Source organism: Choristoneura fumiferana, chromosome 12, assembly GCF_025370935.1.
Source record: "Choristoneura fumiferana chromosome 12, NRCan_CFum_1, whole genome shotgun sequence".
NCBI classification, from domain to species: Eukaryota; Metazoa; Arthropoda; class Insecta; order Lepidoptera; family Tortricidae; genus Choristoneura; species Choristoneura fumiferana.
In genome coordinates, this window is record NC_133483.1 from 16,883,180 (window position 1) to 16,899,039 (window position 15,860).

The 15,860-nt window shown below is 40.8% G+C and overlaps 1 protein-coding gene across 4 annotated transcripts in view; it reads right to left on the reverse strand.

Moving 5' to 3' along the window:
* Positions 1–94: 94 nt before the first annotated feature.
* Positions 95–15,860, reverse strand: part of LOC141433520 (calcyphosin-like protein) — a 111,424-nt gene continuing 95,658 nt past the window's right edge. For 3 of the 4 annotated variants that reach the window (XM_074095590.1, XM_074095591.1, XM_074095593.1), the window contains exons 3-8: positions 6,358–6,511; positions 6,075–6,171; positions 5,424–5,504; positions 3,631–3,755; positions 2,118–2,202; positions 95–428 (exon numbers count right to left, since the gene is read on the reverse strand). In XM_074095590.1, the coding sequence (XP_073951691.1) occupies positions 327–428; positions 2,118–2,202; positions 3,631–3,755; positions 5,424–5,504; positions 6,075–6,171; positions 6,358–6,511 (644 nt within the window). In that variant the 3' untranslated portion in view covers positions 95–326. Of the gene's footprint in view, positions 429–2,117; positions 2,203–3,630; positions 3,756–5,423; positions 5,505–6,074; positions 6,172–6,357; positions 6,512–15,514; positions 15,694–15,860 lie in introns of those variants that run through there. The other variant, XM_074095592.1, reaches the window with a different exon arrangement.

Genomic DNA, 15,860 nt, shown 5'->3' on the forward strand with positions numbered 1-15,860 from the left:
TTTGGTTCATTAAATAAGCTCAGGGATAGTGTGGAATGAGCGAGTTTATCTAGAAACTCGTCTGCTAAAGGAGAAATAATAATAATCACCAAAATATAATTAAAATATTAATTTAAAAATAACACAATTATTGTTTCATACAATGTTAATTTGAGAAATAAATTTATGTTCACAATGAAATACATATTACAAATAAACCTTAGTGAACTCAGTGCACCAAATATCGAGTGGCGTTTCAGAAGCTTTGAAAATGTGCGTGGACGTGATGCTTGGCCAAATGTTTGTGGCCAACACCCAACATTTGGCAAGCGACGGGTAGAGCCAGCTTACAGCTTGTAAGCTTGGCGCATCATAAGGTCGAAGTAGCAGTCATTGTCGATGGACACGCTGATGCCGCTATAGTAGTTCATGAACTCCTCAAGTGTTACCTGAAAACCAAGTCACAGAATAAATAATAGTAGGTACTACGACAAAGTTTCAAGTTAAAATATCATAATTAAACGGGGTACATTAACCCTTAATAAGGCCATTAATATTAAAGAATCAAAAGCAGCTATCGAATGCATACCTGGCAAAGAATATTTTGAAAGCTAGTAGTATTTACAATAATTACAATGAATATTGTAACTTATTACTAAAACAATAAAGTTAATTTTCCAATTCAATGCATGTGGTCGCTAAATCGCCTCTACCTTATTAAGGGAAAACAGCCGTGGTGGCTTAGTGGTTTTACCTGTGGCCTCTCAAGCAGAGGATCATGGGTTCAATCTAACCTCGGCTTGAGTTTTTTCGAAATTCATGTGCGAAATTACATTTGAAATTTACCACGAGCTTTACAGTGAAGGAAAACATCGTGAGGATACCTGCAAATACCTGCGAAGTAATGAGGGCTATCGTTTTTTGTCTCACTAGATGGCGCACTGTTGCGTGAGGTTTTTAAGTATGGCTTTCAAAGTCTGTTATTACGGGCGTGGAAACAAAGTTTAGATTAAAATCATATTTAATACACCTTAAAACCGTACCATAAAAATATCGAGCATGCCACAGTGTTGTATAGTCCCCGTTTTGTTCGGAAAAAAGGGAGGACAAAGGTTTCCGAAAGACAAAACTGTCTCAAAACACAGACATTCATTGCCCCGGAACGCATATTTGCCATACTTAATTAATTTCAGATATTGCAAAATATTCACAAAATTATTCTAATTATAAATAAAATCGCGTAGCTCACCCAAAAACTATGAGATTTGACATTTCGGAGACCTCACGCTACACTAGCGCCTCTAGTGGCGAATTCATACGCGATAGCCCTCATTCAATGGTGTGTGTGAAGTTCCCAATCCGCACTGGGCCCGGGTGGGAACTACGGCCCAAGCCCTCTCATTCTGAGAGGCCTGTGGCCAGCAGTGGGACGTGTATAGGCTGGGCGTTTATGTGTTTCGTTCGGTGACCTGTCGTTTCGCCGAGTTTCATTACGCAGATTTTTGTTTCGCAGACAACTATTGGCAGATTTTTCTTTTGGCTGAGCAACGTTTGGTATAATTTCGCTACTCCTATTATTCGTTTCGCCGAGTATTCACTTACACCCTTTAAACTTGAGTCACAATACTAGGCGATACGAGTGACGTGTGCAGGACCAACTTTACACCCTCAGTAGTGATAATGGATTAGGACCCTACTAGGGTTGGTCCTGCTCCGTCCCCCGAATCACCCTACACCAACATTCATTATTTGTAGAGGCGCTGTACAATTCTCCATACAAATACGAGTATCTCGTAATTTACGCCGTCGCTATCGAGTACCGTCACTGTAAACTCGTGGTAGTGGTACTGGTGAAAGCCGTGGATTCACGGTGGATGCAGGCCGCTTCCAACTAAGGCGACTGCAATGGAGGTCTATGGGGGAGGCCTATGCCCAACAGTGGACATCCTACGGCTGATATGATGATGATGATGATGAATGTTGGTGTAGGGTGATTCGGGAGACGGAGCAGGACCAACCCTAGTAGGGTCCTAATCCATTATCACTACTGAGGGTGTAAAGTTGGTCCTGCACACGTCTCTCGTATCACCTAGTATTGTGACTCAAGTTTAAAGGGTGTAAGTGTATAGTATACGCACCCTTCCATCCACGGTGCCTTCCGTCTCAAAGTTGGCCAGAAACTTGTTCATAATCGTGTCTGCAGTATCCTCACCGCTCATATATCTGAAATAGAAAAGTTGGATAGTAAGAGATACTTACATGTTATATTTGAGATTCGTAAACTTACAATGCAGGGCACTAGGGACTTCGCCAGCTGGCGCGGGTGCGCGGAGCGGGCGCGTAACATCCGTCGCACGCGACGCGTGCAGTTAGCGCCGCTCTTACTAGGTATTTGTCCACGGAAGAATATAAACAATTGTTTTTTCACACCTCTCCTTTAGAAAAGTAACTTTTCCTCACTGACGAGAGGGAGCAATGTGCAACTTTTCTGTTCAAGGCTTTTCTAAGTGTTTTATTACAAATGCCATTTTTTGAAGTTGATTATTGTAAAGCCACACCATTTTCTATGCTGATTAATTCAAGTTTCTTAATGCTCGGTGTGAATAGTTGTATGAGCCATTCGGAAGCAAAATTATTTTCATCTTGGGCGTTAACACTTGAATCCCTCATTACGCTCAGGATTCTACTTTAGAATCCCTCGCTACGCTCAGGATTCTATTGCAGAATCCTTCGCTATATTCTGGATTCAATGTACGGCCCTCGCCATAAATACACCATTTTGCTCCCTTGTGACACAAATAACTATTATTCTTCCGTGTATTTTTCAATAGGCGTCCACCCGCTCCTTGCAAACCGCGTCAGCGAGCGTAGGCCCTTAAGGGGAGGGGGGGTGACCGGGGTTGCCAGCCAGGGCGCCAGATATATCTACTACAGGGCGCCGCGCGCGCCATCTCAACTTAATTATTATTAACTTAATTTGAACACCTATTTTTATCGATCTATAAGGAAAACTAGCCTCAGCTTATTAACTTAAGACTTATATCGTAGGAGTGAGTAGGTATAAGTAATTTCATGTCTAACAAACACGACCCATTTGGCATTTTATCGCTTGTCGTAAAGGGCGCTAAGCTAAAGAAAGGCATAACTCGGCCTGGAAGGCCGACCCTGGTTGCATGATGGGTAGCTGTCTTAATATCATAAGAGGATGTACCGAATTATCTACCTACATACATGCTTCAAACAAACTCACTTCTTTAAACTTCTTTTGCCAAATAATATTTAAATTAAAAGTTAATATCATCACTGCTTTGAAAAAATCTCATATCTAAAATCAATAGGTCAACAAAATTGAACGTGTTAAAGTTCACTCGAAAAAATTATCTATTTTGAAGTAAGATTCTTTTAAAGTAGTAACGATATTACGTCATAAGTTAAGGATCTTTTATACTGAGCTATTTTTAAACAGTATGAGCTAGGCCACCATATTGTCTTAGAGATATTAACTTCATTTGATTCAATAGTTCCTTTACTTATAGTTAACGGAAATCAAAGAAACACGGTGTAGTGTCGGAAGGCATAAATGCCTAAATGGTGACTACTAGATACCTGCTAAATACTAAAGTGCAAAGACTTCTTTGACCTCAACTGTACCTCGGGTTAGCAGTAACCGAGTAGACGCCGCGCAGATCTTCTATGGCGATGATGCCGTCCCCAGACTTGTCCAGCTTCTTGAATGCTTGCTCCACTATAGTGCGGCGAGAATCCGACATTGGAGGCTGGGAATAATCATTTTACAAAGGTGTTGCTGTTATCGAAAAACACTTGCAACATTCAAGATATTTACCTATTATTCTTTCCACATTTATCAGAAATCGTCTTTCCATTAAAAAACTGTATTTCTTAATCAAGATAAAATGTTTTACTTTGTGGATGCTAAATTTTACTGTTACGTTTTCCTTTGTGTTTTTCGTTTATTTTGTATGAAAGGATGGACTGCGGTCCGAGTACATAGAAAAAAAAACTTTTTCACACCTCTCCTTCAGAAAAGTAACTTTTCCTCCCTGTCGAGAGGGAGCAAAGTGTAACTTTTCTGTTCAAGGCTTTTCTAAGTGTTTTATTGCAAATGTCAATTTTTGAAGTTGATAATTGTAAAGCCACGCTATTTTTTATGCTGGTTGTTCTTTAATGATATTTAGATATATATTTTTCAAGTTTCTTAATGCTCGGTGTGAAAAGTTGTATGAGCCACTCGGGAGCAAAATTATTTTAATCTTGGGCGTTAACACTTGAATCCCTCATTACGCTCAGGATTCTACCTTAGAATCCCTCGCTACGCTCAGGATTCTATTGTAGAATCCTTCGCTACATTCTGGATTCACTGTACGCCCTCGCCGTAAATACACCATTTTGCTCCCTTGTGACACAAATAACTATTATATAATAGGTATTTCTAGCTAGCCTATAATACCTTGAGATCCCTGAAATGTCACTTTGACAATGAAGAAACTTTGTTTAGGGAAGTACATTTTTTCCGTGGGATTAAAAATCCCGGTTTAATACGGCCAAAATTACAAAAATATGAATACACGACTTTATGCATTTAACATTAGGGTCGTGTATATTTTATCTTTATCTTATAGAAATCTATACAAAGCAACAAATCCGTCCGCACCGTACGTACACTCCGATTCCGATGCAGTGGACGCACAGCTTTAGCAAGCTAAATCGAATGTATTTTTATGTGTATCGAATATGTGTAAATAAATGTTTCTCTCTCTCTAAAGTCCGCGTAACGTCACGCTGTGACACTTTTGAGTTTTTAGCACGGCGTGAGCGTGACATCACAGGCACCCCTCCTGAACTTCGATGCGTTTCATCTTTGTAACTTTTTGTTTGATTGACAAAAGAAAATATAGGTACGCGTTCAACTTTTTCTGATACTTAATCTAAGTAACTAGTTCTTTCGAGATGTAGGAGGCTTGATGAAATGCTAAACCGAAATTAAGCAATAATTAACAAGTGGATCGCATGACCGATGGTGCCTTCATCATCACCATTCTCCATAAACATACTTGCTTTACCAAAGGGATGACAGATGCGTTACCAACTTAGTAGTACAAAAAACGGAATGGCTGAGTGGCTGAGAATGATGGTATAATAATTAGACTCTTAACTAGCCGTTACCCGCGACTCCGTCCGCGTAGAACACGTTTATTTCTATCCCGCGGTAGCTATGCAATTTTACGGGATAACAACTATCCTATGTCCTTCTCCGGGACTCAAACTATCTGCATACCGAAGTTCATCTAAATCGGTTCAGTGGTTTAGACGTGATGAAGTAACAAACAAACAAACAAACTTACAAACTTCGGCATTTATAATATTAGTGGGATTTAACTATGTGTTTCAGGCTGACGCGAATTTGGTATAGGTAAGTAACTTACGCGTATCTTTCTGATGAATTCATCTACGCTGATGGATCCACTGTTGTCGGTATCAAACTGAGCAAACAGCTTCTCTGCATCCTGAAAAAAAAAAAATTTTTTTGTCAACAGTACTAGGCTTGCGTTTGACTACAATCACGCCGGATTTTTATTACGAATTTTTGATTTTGACTGACTTTGACCGCTATGTGTCTCTCTGTTTCGTGTGTTATTTGAAATCAGGTTTTATAGCGATGGTTCTTAGACATGTTTCATCAAAACGGTTTAGCCGTTTTTGAGATATTGAACTTTCTTCAATAGGCGTCCACCCCCTCAAACCGCGTCTGCTAGCGTAGGCTCTAACTGTCCATCAGCCTTAGTAAACCTATTGTATCTCCTGTGTGATAGATGGACGGACGGGCGGCAGGACACGTGAGTAGGTACGTATAGGAAATATTTTAATTCGAAAATTTAAGTTTTATATGGAAGTTGAGTCACAAGAAGACTTTAAGCTCCATACAATTTTTTTCTTTCGAATTTCAATTTTTCTCTACTTGTACCTTTCGTATGTATTAGTAATTAGTCGAATGTGGTTTAAATTTTCGTACAGATTTCTTAACACCATGTACTTATAAGGAGAAATTTTAGTTATGTTCAGTAACGTGTGCTTGCCTGATCGCTGATCTCGAGTCCAGTATCTTTGATGCCGGTGAAAAATTCCTCTTTATTGAGTTGTTTGCTGCCATCATCGTCCATTCTTCGGAAAATTCTGTAGAAAAACAATGATAGGTTATTATAATTTGGAAATTAAATAGGTAAGTTTCTAGTAATACACTTGTTACACTGATAATAACGAAAATCTATTTAAAATATTTCTCTCACTTAGCAAAACAAGACGCTTTCGTTATACTCGGATATGCATATCTAACGTTACAAAGGCAGTCGCATAGTGTACCTGCCAAGTCCCATAATGCCCGATGCTCCGCGTGACAGGCAGAGCAGACGCAGCTTCTCAAGCGGGTCGGTAGCCCCAGACAGCGCGCGCGCACTCTTCTGCATCAACTCTTCCTCCACCCGCGATGTCGCTGATTGCGGTCGGTGCCATGCTACTGCAGGATTGAAAGCAATAGTATTAAAATCTTAGATTTAGAATAAGCATACCTATTCTACTCGTACGTTAGTTGTATGTTAGAGCGAGACAGATAGATGAGTGAAGTGAAGACCATATCGTCGCTTCGGAGGTAAAGATACTAAAGCGACACTTTGGGCCAAATTGAGTTATATATACCACCGGAATCAGCGAATTTTTCTGCATCGATCTATCTGGGTTTCGAGACGATCAGAGGACTTTTTTGGCGCTTTAGTCCCTGAAAAATCAGTGAAATTTGGGACACTTCTTACTAATCCGACGCTTAAATTGAGTATTTTCTCTTTAGTGCTTTTACCTGTTTTAGTTTCTAAACTTTTATATTGTTAGGTAATTAGTAATTTTTCAACTTTAAATACATTTGGCGTTTTAGTACTCTATGAATATGAAGAAAATTGATTCTTCGTCGCTTTAGTAAATTGTTTCAGTCTATTCTGAAGTTTTGGATGCGTTTAGTATTTTGATTAAACTGATAAGAATATATTTAAGTCGTTTGAGTATTTAGTACAAAAAAGTTAACAGAATTTGTGGTGTATTAGCGTCATTACAACATAGCAAAAGAAAGAAAATATTTAAATAAGTAAAAAAAACACAATATTAAACGATTATGTTTGGTCCAGTAAGTCAATAATCTGATATTTTATTGTCAAAAAAGAAGTGTTTAGGTATTTTTCTTTTACGAAAAATCAATTATATTAATTAGCCAGTTAGTAGCCAAGTTAACCTGGACTTTAATCTTAGGAACTTAAGATACAATCACTTTACCAAGGTTAGGTAAGGTACTATGCGCGTCTTTTATATCAACACAATAATAGAGCGTGTTGGCAACTAAGCCTGAAATAATTGATTGTGATTACGAAAGGTTAGTTTGTAAACAAATAATTATTATGATTATGGGCACTAACTCTATTGACTATTATTAGAGTTAGGTACGAAGGAACATGATAAAAAGGTAACCTTATTGTGAGACTTCTATGTATCGGAAATAGGGTCTCATATAGAAATAATATGATGAATTGACATCTATCTATTCTAAACGTCTAGTCTTTACTATATAAAGGCTCAAATTATGTTATTGAATGGCAAATTTGATTAATTAAAACACTTGAATTTCAGATCCAAATGGAATCAGACAAACATGTCTCTTTCCAAAAATTCGAACCCGGAAAGTGAAAATATCAAATTTATAACTTGCCAAAGCTTAACGTAGTGCGACGCATTAACTTCGATGGTAAATATATGAATGCTTTGGTTGTTTGTAAATTGCATGCATACTGTTTATTATCGAAACAAATCAAGCCGTCCCAAAGGTGACAGCAGTATTCCGTACACGACCTTACCTGCGTTTTGTAAAGAGTAAAAAGTTGCTCTGGTGTGAAATATCATTTCACCTTATATAGGACACTAAGTTTTTTAGCAGCTGTTTTCGCTCGGGACAGAATAGCCGCACCAAAGTTGAGGCTAGATTGAAGGTCTAACCCAAGTACCTCAAGGTGGTCTTTAGGTGGTAAGGATACAAATTGGACGATCTCCGCTTCGCGGTAAACAGACACGCCTATGTCTTGGCAGCACTGAACTGGACCAAGTTGGCCGAGCCCCAGTCGGACATGGCCTCCGAGGTCGAATTCGTCGACTCGAATAGATCGGTTCCGCAGGAAATCAGAGATCCATGAGCATAGGACAGGAGGAATCCTGCTAAGAAGGCCTCAGACACAGCAAGACCTTCGCCATGCTTCTCAACAGGTTCACCCCAAATGTGAGTAGCATATACCAGAAGGTCCCCAGTGGACCGATTTCGGCGGAACCCGTATTGGCGGTCACTGAGGAGATCGTTACCTTCTAGATATACCTACCAGGAACTTAGCATTCAATACACACTCCTTTACCTTACATAGTATGGAGGTGATTGCGATAGGCCGATAGTTCGACGGGTTGGCACGACTGCCCTTTTTGGGTAGGTACTGGCTGCACATTAGCAATCTTCCACGATACCGGGACCTGTCCCATCTTGAGGGAGAGCCTGAACAGACGTATCAAAACCGGAGACAGTTCCGGAGCACAGGTCTTTAAAACAATTCCAGATATAGTTTATTCCTAGTTTTATTCACGTCCAGAGAACGCAGCGTTCTTAAAACCTCCATTTGGTGTATTTTGACCTCCTGATTAAACGTACCACAGTGAGGAATGGATGGAGGCGCTGCACTTTCATCCTCAAGACGCGAACAGGTTTGCCTTCTCCGCTGCAGTGTGAGCAAGCGACTAATCCGACTTCAGCAGTGGTGGCAGTGACGGACTACAGAAATTGGACTCCACCGATTTGGTTAAGGACGAAAACGCTTAAAGAATGTATTTTCTTTCTTTTTTTTCTTTTTCTTTACTCTCAGAGGGGTAGGAAGCAAATTTGGCACCGGTACAACCAACATGGAGGAATCGCGCTTTCCGTATGACCTTTTTGCAGGACATGGCAGCTTTGTTGAAGAGCTGTTTCTTAATGTGTACATCCGGTCCGGAGCTTTGCGACATCGAGCATCAGCCCACAGTAAGTAAGCAAATAGAGTGCTTAATAGCTTCAGCTTGAGTGCACTCAGCGTTAAACCATGGGCGAGATTTGCCACCAGTATATATGAGAGAAAGGAATGAAATATTCCATACTCTGACGCAACGCATCGGTAACAGCTTCTGCGCAGCTCAACGAATCTTTACTGGAAAAGCAAGTTTTCTGCCATGGATAGGAAGCAAAGAAATGACGCATCTCATCCCAATCTGCTTATTTGTATCGCCATACTCGCCCAGTACCGATTGCGCAATCGGGAAGAGAGTACTGCGACACAAATTTCACCAGACAATGGTCAGAAGTACCCAGATGGGAAGACACCGACACATTGTACCTGTCTGGATCAGTCGTCAGCCGAAGGTCCAAGCAATTAGGCGTGTGCAAGGCAACATCCGGTATGCGAGTCGGTTGCTTAACCAGCTGGGTGAGATCTAGCGAAAGCGCAAACTTACGCGCTTCTCCTCCTGCATAGTCCATGACTTGGTATGGGAACAACCAGTCCTCGCGGTGACCATTAAAGTCCCCCAAGAAAACCAACTACGCACGCGGATACCGTTGCTGAACCACACGCCGTGCCGTAACACTGAAGTGATCAAAGACCCTGGTCGTCTCCAAGTCACCGCTGTGCGACCGATAGATCAGAGCCAAAGAATGGAAAAGCTAGAATCCTCAAGGTTGCGGAGACGCTGAGTACAGATGTCATCACAAACGTACAAGCAGACCCCAGCACGTGGCTTAAAAGTATGCTCCAGGCTGTACCCTGAGTAGTGTGGGTAGTGCAAGTACGCCATGTCTAAGAGACATTTAATCTGCGTCTGGGTATCCTGGCCTGGTCAACACTAGGGGTATTGCAGATGCGTTGCCAATCTAGAAGCCTAAGATGGGATACTTCACGTGCCAGTAATTTCACCGGAAGAAAAGAAGAAGGAGATGAGAAAGACAAAAGTGAATAGGTTAGAAAAGACGGCAGTTGAACAGACACAGTGCTGCTCACCCAGCAGCACACGAAAGTGAGCCACAACACTAGGAGCCTGGTCTAGTGACTGCGGGGACGCCCGAACCCTCCAAACACGGCTTGCGGGTCCTCTCTCCGGTCGCCAACCGGCACTACAGCACATCTTCGGGATTTTACGCAAGTTACCGGGGCAGCCTTTCAACGTTGGCGAAACCTCTACTTGGGCCCCCTACTAACTGCGGTCGGCCAGCAGAGCAGCGTGCTTCGAATTCCGCTACCCTCCACGAACAGGCACCCGGTGTAGCAAACTGACGGCACCGAAACCAGTTTGCACGCAAGTCCCTGCCCAGACCCGTCCCTCCACATAGCTACTCCTTTTGGCCTTGACCGTTTGGCAGCATAACTTAGTTAGGTGGGTGGTGACAAACCGCGGCCGAAGCCTACCACCCGAATGAGGTTGTTCACCAGAATGAGGTTGTTCATTTGGCGCTACCTAGGGGACACGTGTGGGTAACTAGAGCTAAAGCCCACGGACGCGAACAGCTTTATCCCCCAATAGTCGACGATAGGCAGATAAGACGATAACAAAAACCAATATCAAATAAAACTTAAAAATTTCTACGATTTCCTGTGTTTCCTTTGAATTTAGTAATATTGATTAAAGTCAGCGCAGGGCTAACTACGAAACTCGAAACTCGATGTTTGTGTCGTGCGGTCCCTCTGACACTTATACTATTTAATACGAGAGCGAGTGGGACGGTACGATACGAACTTCGAGTTTCGAGCACAGACGGTCCATTAGTGATCATTCGTTAAAGCAATCTGAAAATTAGTATGTTGTATTTCAAAACATTTAACTGGCAAGTCTAATAAGTATTTGTAATGTTTTATGATTATCATTTAATAGGGTGCTTAAGCATTATGCAGTTGTAAAATAGTTTGATTATTGGTGAATAAGCATTAAACACAGTTTGATAAGAAGTTGATTAACGCCATTAAGTAATTTGAAGATAAAAAAACTAGAATAAATATCCCGTTAGTCATCTGAAATTATGATATATTACACCAATTCTTACGTTTAGTCCTTTTACCTTATTGCGTTGTCTCAAAAAGTTGAAGACGAATGACTAAAGCGCCACCTATCTCCTGAACTATTGTACTTAGGTCAAAATTATAGATTTCAGTTCATAGTATGCTGAATTGTCTTTCATACAGTCTTAGAAATTCTAAAATGTGTTCACAAAGAAACGAGTTATGAATTTTTTTCGTCAAAAAAAAAACTTTAAATCGCTCTCCTGTAAAGTTGGTCAAATGTCGCTTTAGTATCTTTACCTCCGAAGCGACGATATATATGCGTAAATTTTAAAGCCGTCGAATTTGTTAGTTTTGTCTCATTTGTTACAGAGTTCATCAAACGGCAGTAAATATGTCGGCGGCCGATCGTAAAATCCGACAGATCACGAAATTTCTAGGCATATCGTGAAATGGCGCCATTTCATGAATTGGCTAGGGGACATCCGCCATATCGTTAAAAACTCGCCGTTTAACGATTTGCCTAGTGACGTTTAGGCAGATCATGAAATTCCTAGGCATATCATGAAACGCCGCCATTTCATGATTTGGCTAGTTTAGCAGATCATGAAATTCCTAGGTATATCATGAAACGCCGCCATATCGTTTCTGGCACTTCGCCGGCCGCTACCCGGTATAAAGCTAGGAATATCGACGAATCATCATCCCAGCCTATATACGTCCCAACTGCCACTGCTGGGCACAGGCCTCCTCTCAGAACAAGAGGGCTTATGCCATAGTTCCCCCGCGGGCCCAGTGCGGATTGGGAACTTCACACGCACCATTGAATCGCTTCGCAGGTTTGTGCAGGTTTCCTCACGATGTTTTCCTTCACCGCAAAGCTCGTGGTAAATTTCAAATGTAATTCCGCACATGAATTTCGAAAAACTCAGAGGTGCGAGCCGAGGTTCGAACCCACGACACTCTGCTTGAGAGGCGATAGGTCAAGCCACTAGGCCACCACGGCTTCAATGACGAATGCGTTGCTCTAATCGATCTGCCGTATTGTTTCTCAGGCACATCGTGATATGCCTGGCCAACTTGTAGGCATATCATGAAATGGCGCCATTTCATGATCTGGCGGATTTTACGATCGGCCGCCGACATATATACACAGTCGAAGAAACTGAATCGTGTACCAGGGCTGGACCTTTTCATAATCAATTTCGCTATGATATCTTTGGCAGATGTATGGAATGTAAATATGACATCAGTAGCACAAAGTCCACCCTGGGTGTACTTACACAGTTTATCCGACTGTACATATCCTTGTGCACATTTGCCTGGATTGGACACCCTTTATTTTTATTTATTTAATTGTAGTTGATAAATATTTCGACTCATTGCAGTGGCGTATCTGGGTAACCCAAGACCTCGGTTAACAACCGGCCAAGAGCGTGAGGGACACACCCGAAATAGGGTGTAATACGAAACACACAACCGAAATACGAAGAAATTAAGTAATACTTTCTAAGGATTTCATATTTTGTACGGAATATTCCAAGTTTACGTATATTTTAGATATACCTTAGGCTGCTATTTACTCTTAAACTACTAATAATTCTCAAGAAAACTTAACCGTTATAGTTTTCCTTGCAAGTTTGATATACTTAGGTCTACCATACTGAATTTTTTAAAAAGTTTTAGCAACCCCCTAATGGTTTTAAAGGACCTATCCAACAATATTCCACACTACAAGGTTGGATGAGAAAAAAAATCACCCTCACTTTACGTTTATGGGACCTCTGTATATCCTCTAAAAATATATTTTTAATTTTTTTATTGTAGCATTTGTCGGCATAGTTTACATATATATTCGTGCAAAATTACAGCTTTCTAGCATTGATAGTCCCTGAGCAAAGCCCCGGACGGACAGACAGACAGACAGGCATGGCGAAACTATAAGGGTTTCGTTTTTGCCATTTTGGCTACGGAACCCTAAAAAAGAATGCCCAATGCCCCCTTTTCCCTCACATTTTTGCTTACTGTCTTGTCTTTCTGGGCGCTGTTTGCGCTTGAAGATATCACTAGGTTTTTATTCACAATTTGCAGGTTAGGTTATGAGTCCGAGGGCACCCTGAGAATGAGCGGTTACTGGCCACTACTCCATGACACCTCCTAGCCCTCCGATAGCTACGCGACTGACACATCGGTCGTAATAATGATGTTCAACGGTGTGACTTCATGATACAAAAAGTCCTGGGGTAAACCTAGCTGACCTAACCACATCTGTTGAAATTTAAAAACACTTTGTACCTATGTATCTATTGGCTAAATTTAGTTACAATTATCTAAATCATAGGCGTTTACATACATCTAATTTAGATGTTTACGGTCGTTTACAATCACAATAAAAGTTAGTGCAGGTTGCATTACATTGTGGAGCGGTGGAATGAATTAGATGATATTCTAAGCTCAAACTAGTACTAAGTAACCTTTTTTTCCCGAGGGAAATCTGCCACCAGATACCCCATCATCACGGGGAGGTGATGACGTTATGTGAGGTTTTTTACCCACTAAAACCCCCGGGATGTTCCTTCCTCGCCGCCCTGCCAGCGACGCAGCGGTACAACCCGCTACATCGCCAGGAGACGGTTATCCGTTTCCGGATTCATCTCCTGGGGGAGCCATTCTTGAAGCCCCTTTCCCACCAATGGCATCCTAGGAACATTTGGCACGCCATTCTCCTCGAGGACCTTGCACTTGCGGGTCACGGACGTCCCCGTGTCCGTGGCCTGAGGCCCTTAATTAAAGTGGGAGCCGGAGATCTTGGGCGATACGCTGGCGCCCAGCTCTCTTGCGTCGCACAGGGTCTGCTGGCCCGCTCGGCGCTTTCCTTTTGTGACATCACTTCCTCACACAGAAAATCGCCGCTCTACGCATCCTTGCTTTTGGTCATTACATGAACAGGGATGATATTAAGTAAGTAACCTGCATCAACCTTAGGTGCAAATTTTGTTAAATATCGTATGCACAGATGATAAAATGTAGCCGTGGTTGAATTTATCAAGTTAAGTTTCATTGCTTACCACAAAAGCAAACAAAAAAATATAACTGGATATTGCGATAGCCAACATAGTAAGCATTTTGGACACAATTACCTATTATTTTATAATATAGATAATGCTTTAATTGCTCGGAACGTTAGAACCGTGAGACATCAGACCAGGGCTAAGTATAGGTAGGACCGAAGTTTGAGGGTCGATGTTTTAATTAGAATATTAAAAAAATAAGTAGCTAACGTAGTGTGTAGTGACCAACATACTTCGTACCTACTCCTTGAGTCAAAATTTAATAAGAAAGATAAAACAGGATTATATATATACCTACTATGTAACAATATAATTATAATAAGTTGGAAACCCCCCGACTTCGTCACTTCAAAGTTCAATATCTCAAATAACGGCTGAACTGATTTAGATAAAACATGTCTAAGAACCATCGCTAGAAGACCTGCTTTCAAATAAAAAAAACCTAATTCAAATCGGTAAATCCGTTTAAGAGCTACGGTGCCACAGACAGACAGACACACAGGCACACAGATACGACAGACACACATAGCGGTCAAACTTATAACACCCCTCTTTTTGCGTCGGGGGTTAAAAATTAACAAACACCCGATAAGGAGTTCGCAATTTTGTAATCAATCTGTCTATCTACTATATGTATAATACCTTTAAACGAGCAATTCTTGTATATATTTCGGGGATCTCAAAAACGGCTCCAACGATATCGATTATATTTGGTATGTATGGGTTTTCGGGGATGAAAAATCGGTCTAGCTTGGTCTTATATCTGGGAAAACGCTTGTTATCGAGTTTTAGCTTGAGCAAAGCTCGGTCGCCCATGTACAATTTATTTAATCGAAAAAAAATTAGTCTTAGTATCAACAGTAAGACGTTGTATAATATTTTAATCTCTTACTTTTGTTATACTTATGCTTTTGTTGTCATTTTTGGTACTTTGATGAATTTGATGAAATAACTCGTAAAAAATTATAACAAAGTTGTAGTTAAACACGCGATAGCTCAGGATAATTACAACTATGACACTAAAAAACGCGCCCCACGAAAAATATTAACGTCTATTTTAACGGTACAACGTAATTGTTTGAAGTTAACCTAGAAACGCGATCTAATCGATAACAGGCCGGTCTCAACGGGGTAGGTAAGCTATAGTTCGTAATTTAGTCGATTAAACTAACAATGAAAGTAATTTTACACGAAAACCGAAACGGAAATTACACCGCTACCTGTAAAACTATACTTTGGCAAATGGCCACAGCTATCATATGTGGAGCGATCAAGTCAAATCAAACCGAAGTAAGAAATCTATCAAGTTCCTTTTAAAAAGTTAAACTTGAAACTAATATAAATGAGACTTACTGTTTGAATTAGTTCTGCTTTTTCCAGCATATGCGGTATACATGTTTCACTGTTTAACAATCATTTGTCTAACGATACGATGGCACGTGTCCCAAATATCAGCAAGTAAACATTTTCTTAAGAAACTCAAAGAACGCGTCTCGCAGCTGTAAAAGCTTTTAGCAGACTGACTGCACTGAATGGAAACAAAAATCCAAGTGGTTATAAACACGGCAAGATCGCCTGACCTGCGGTGGTTAGGAGCAACAACACCCTATCAGAATATAGCCCAGTACAGACTATCTAGACTAGGACAAAATCAATCGCAAACATCTGGTTCTTTGACACAGTTCATATAAGTAGCACA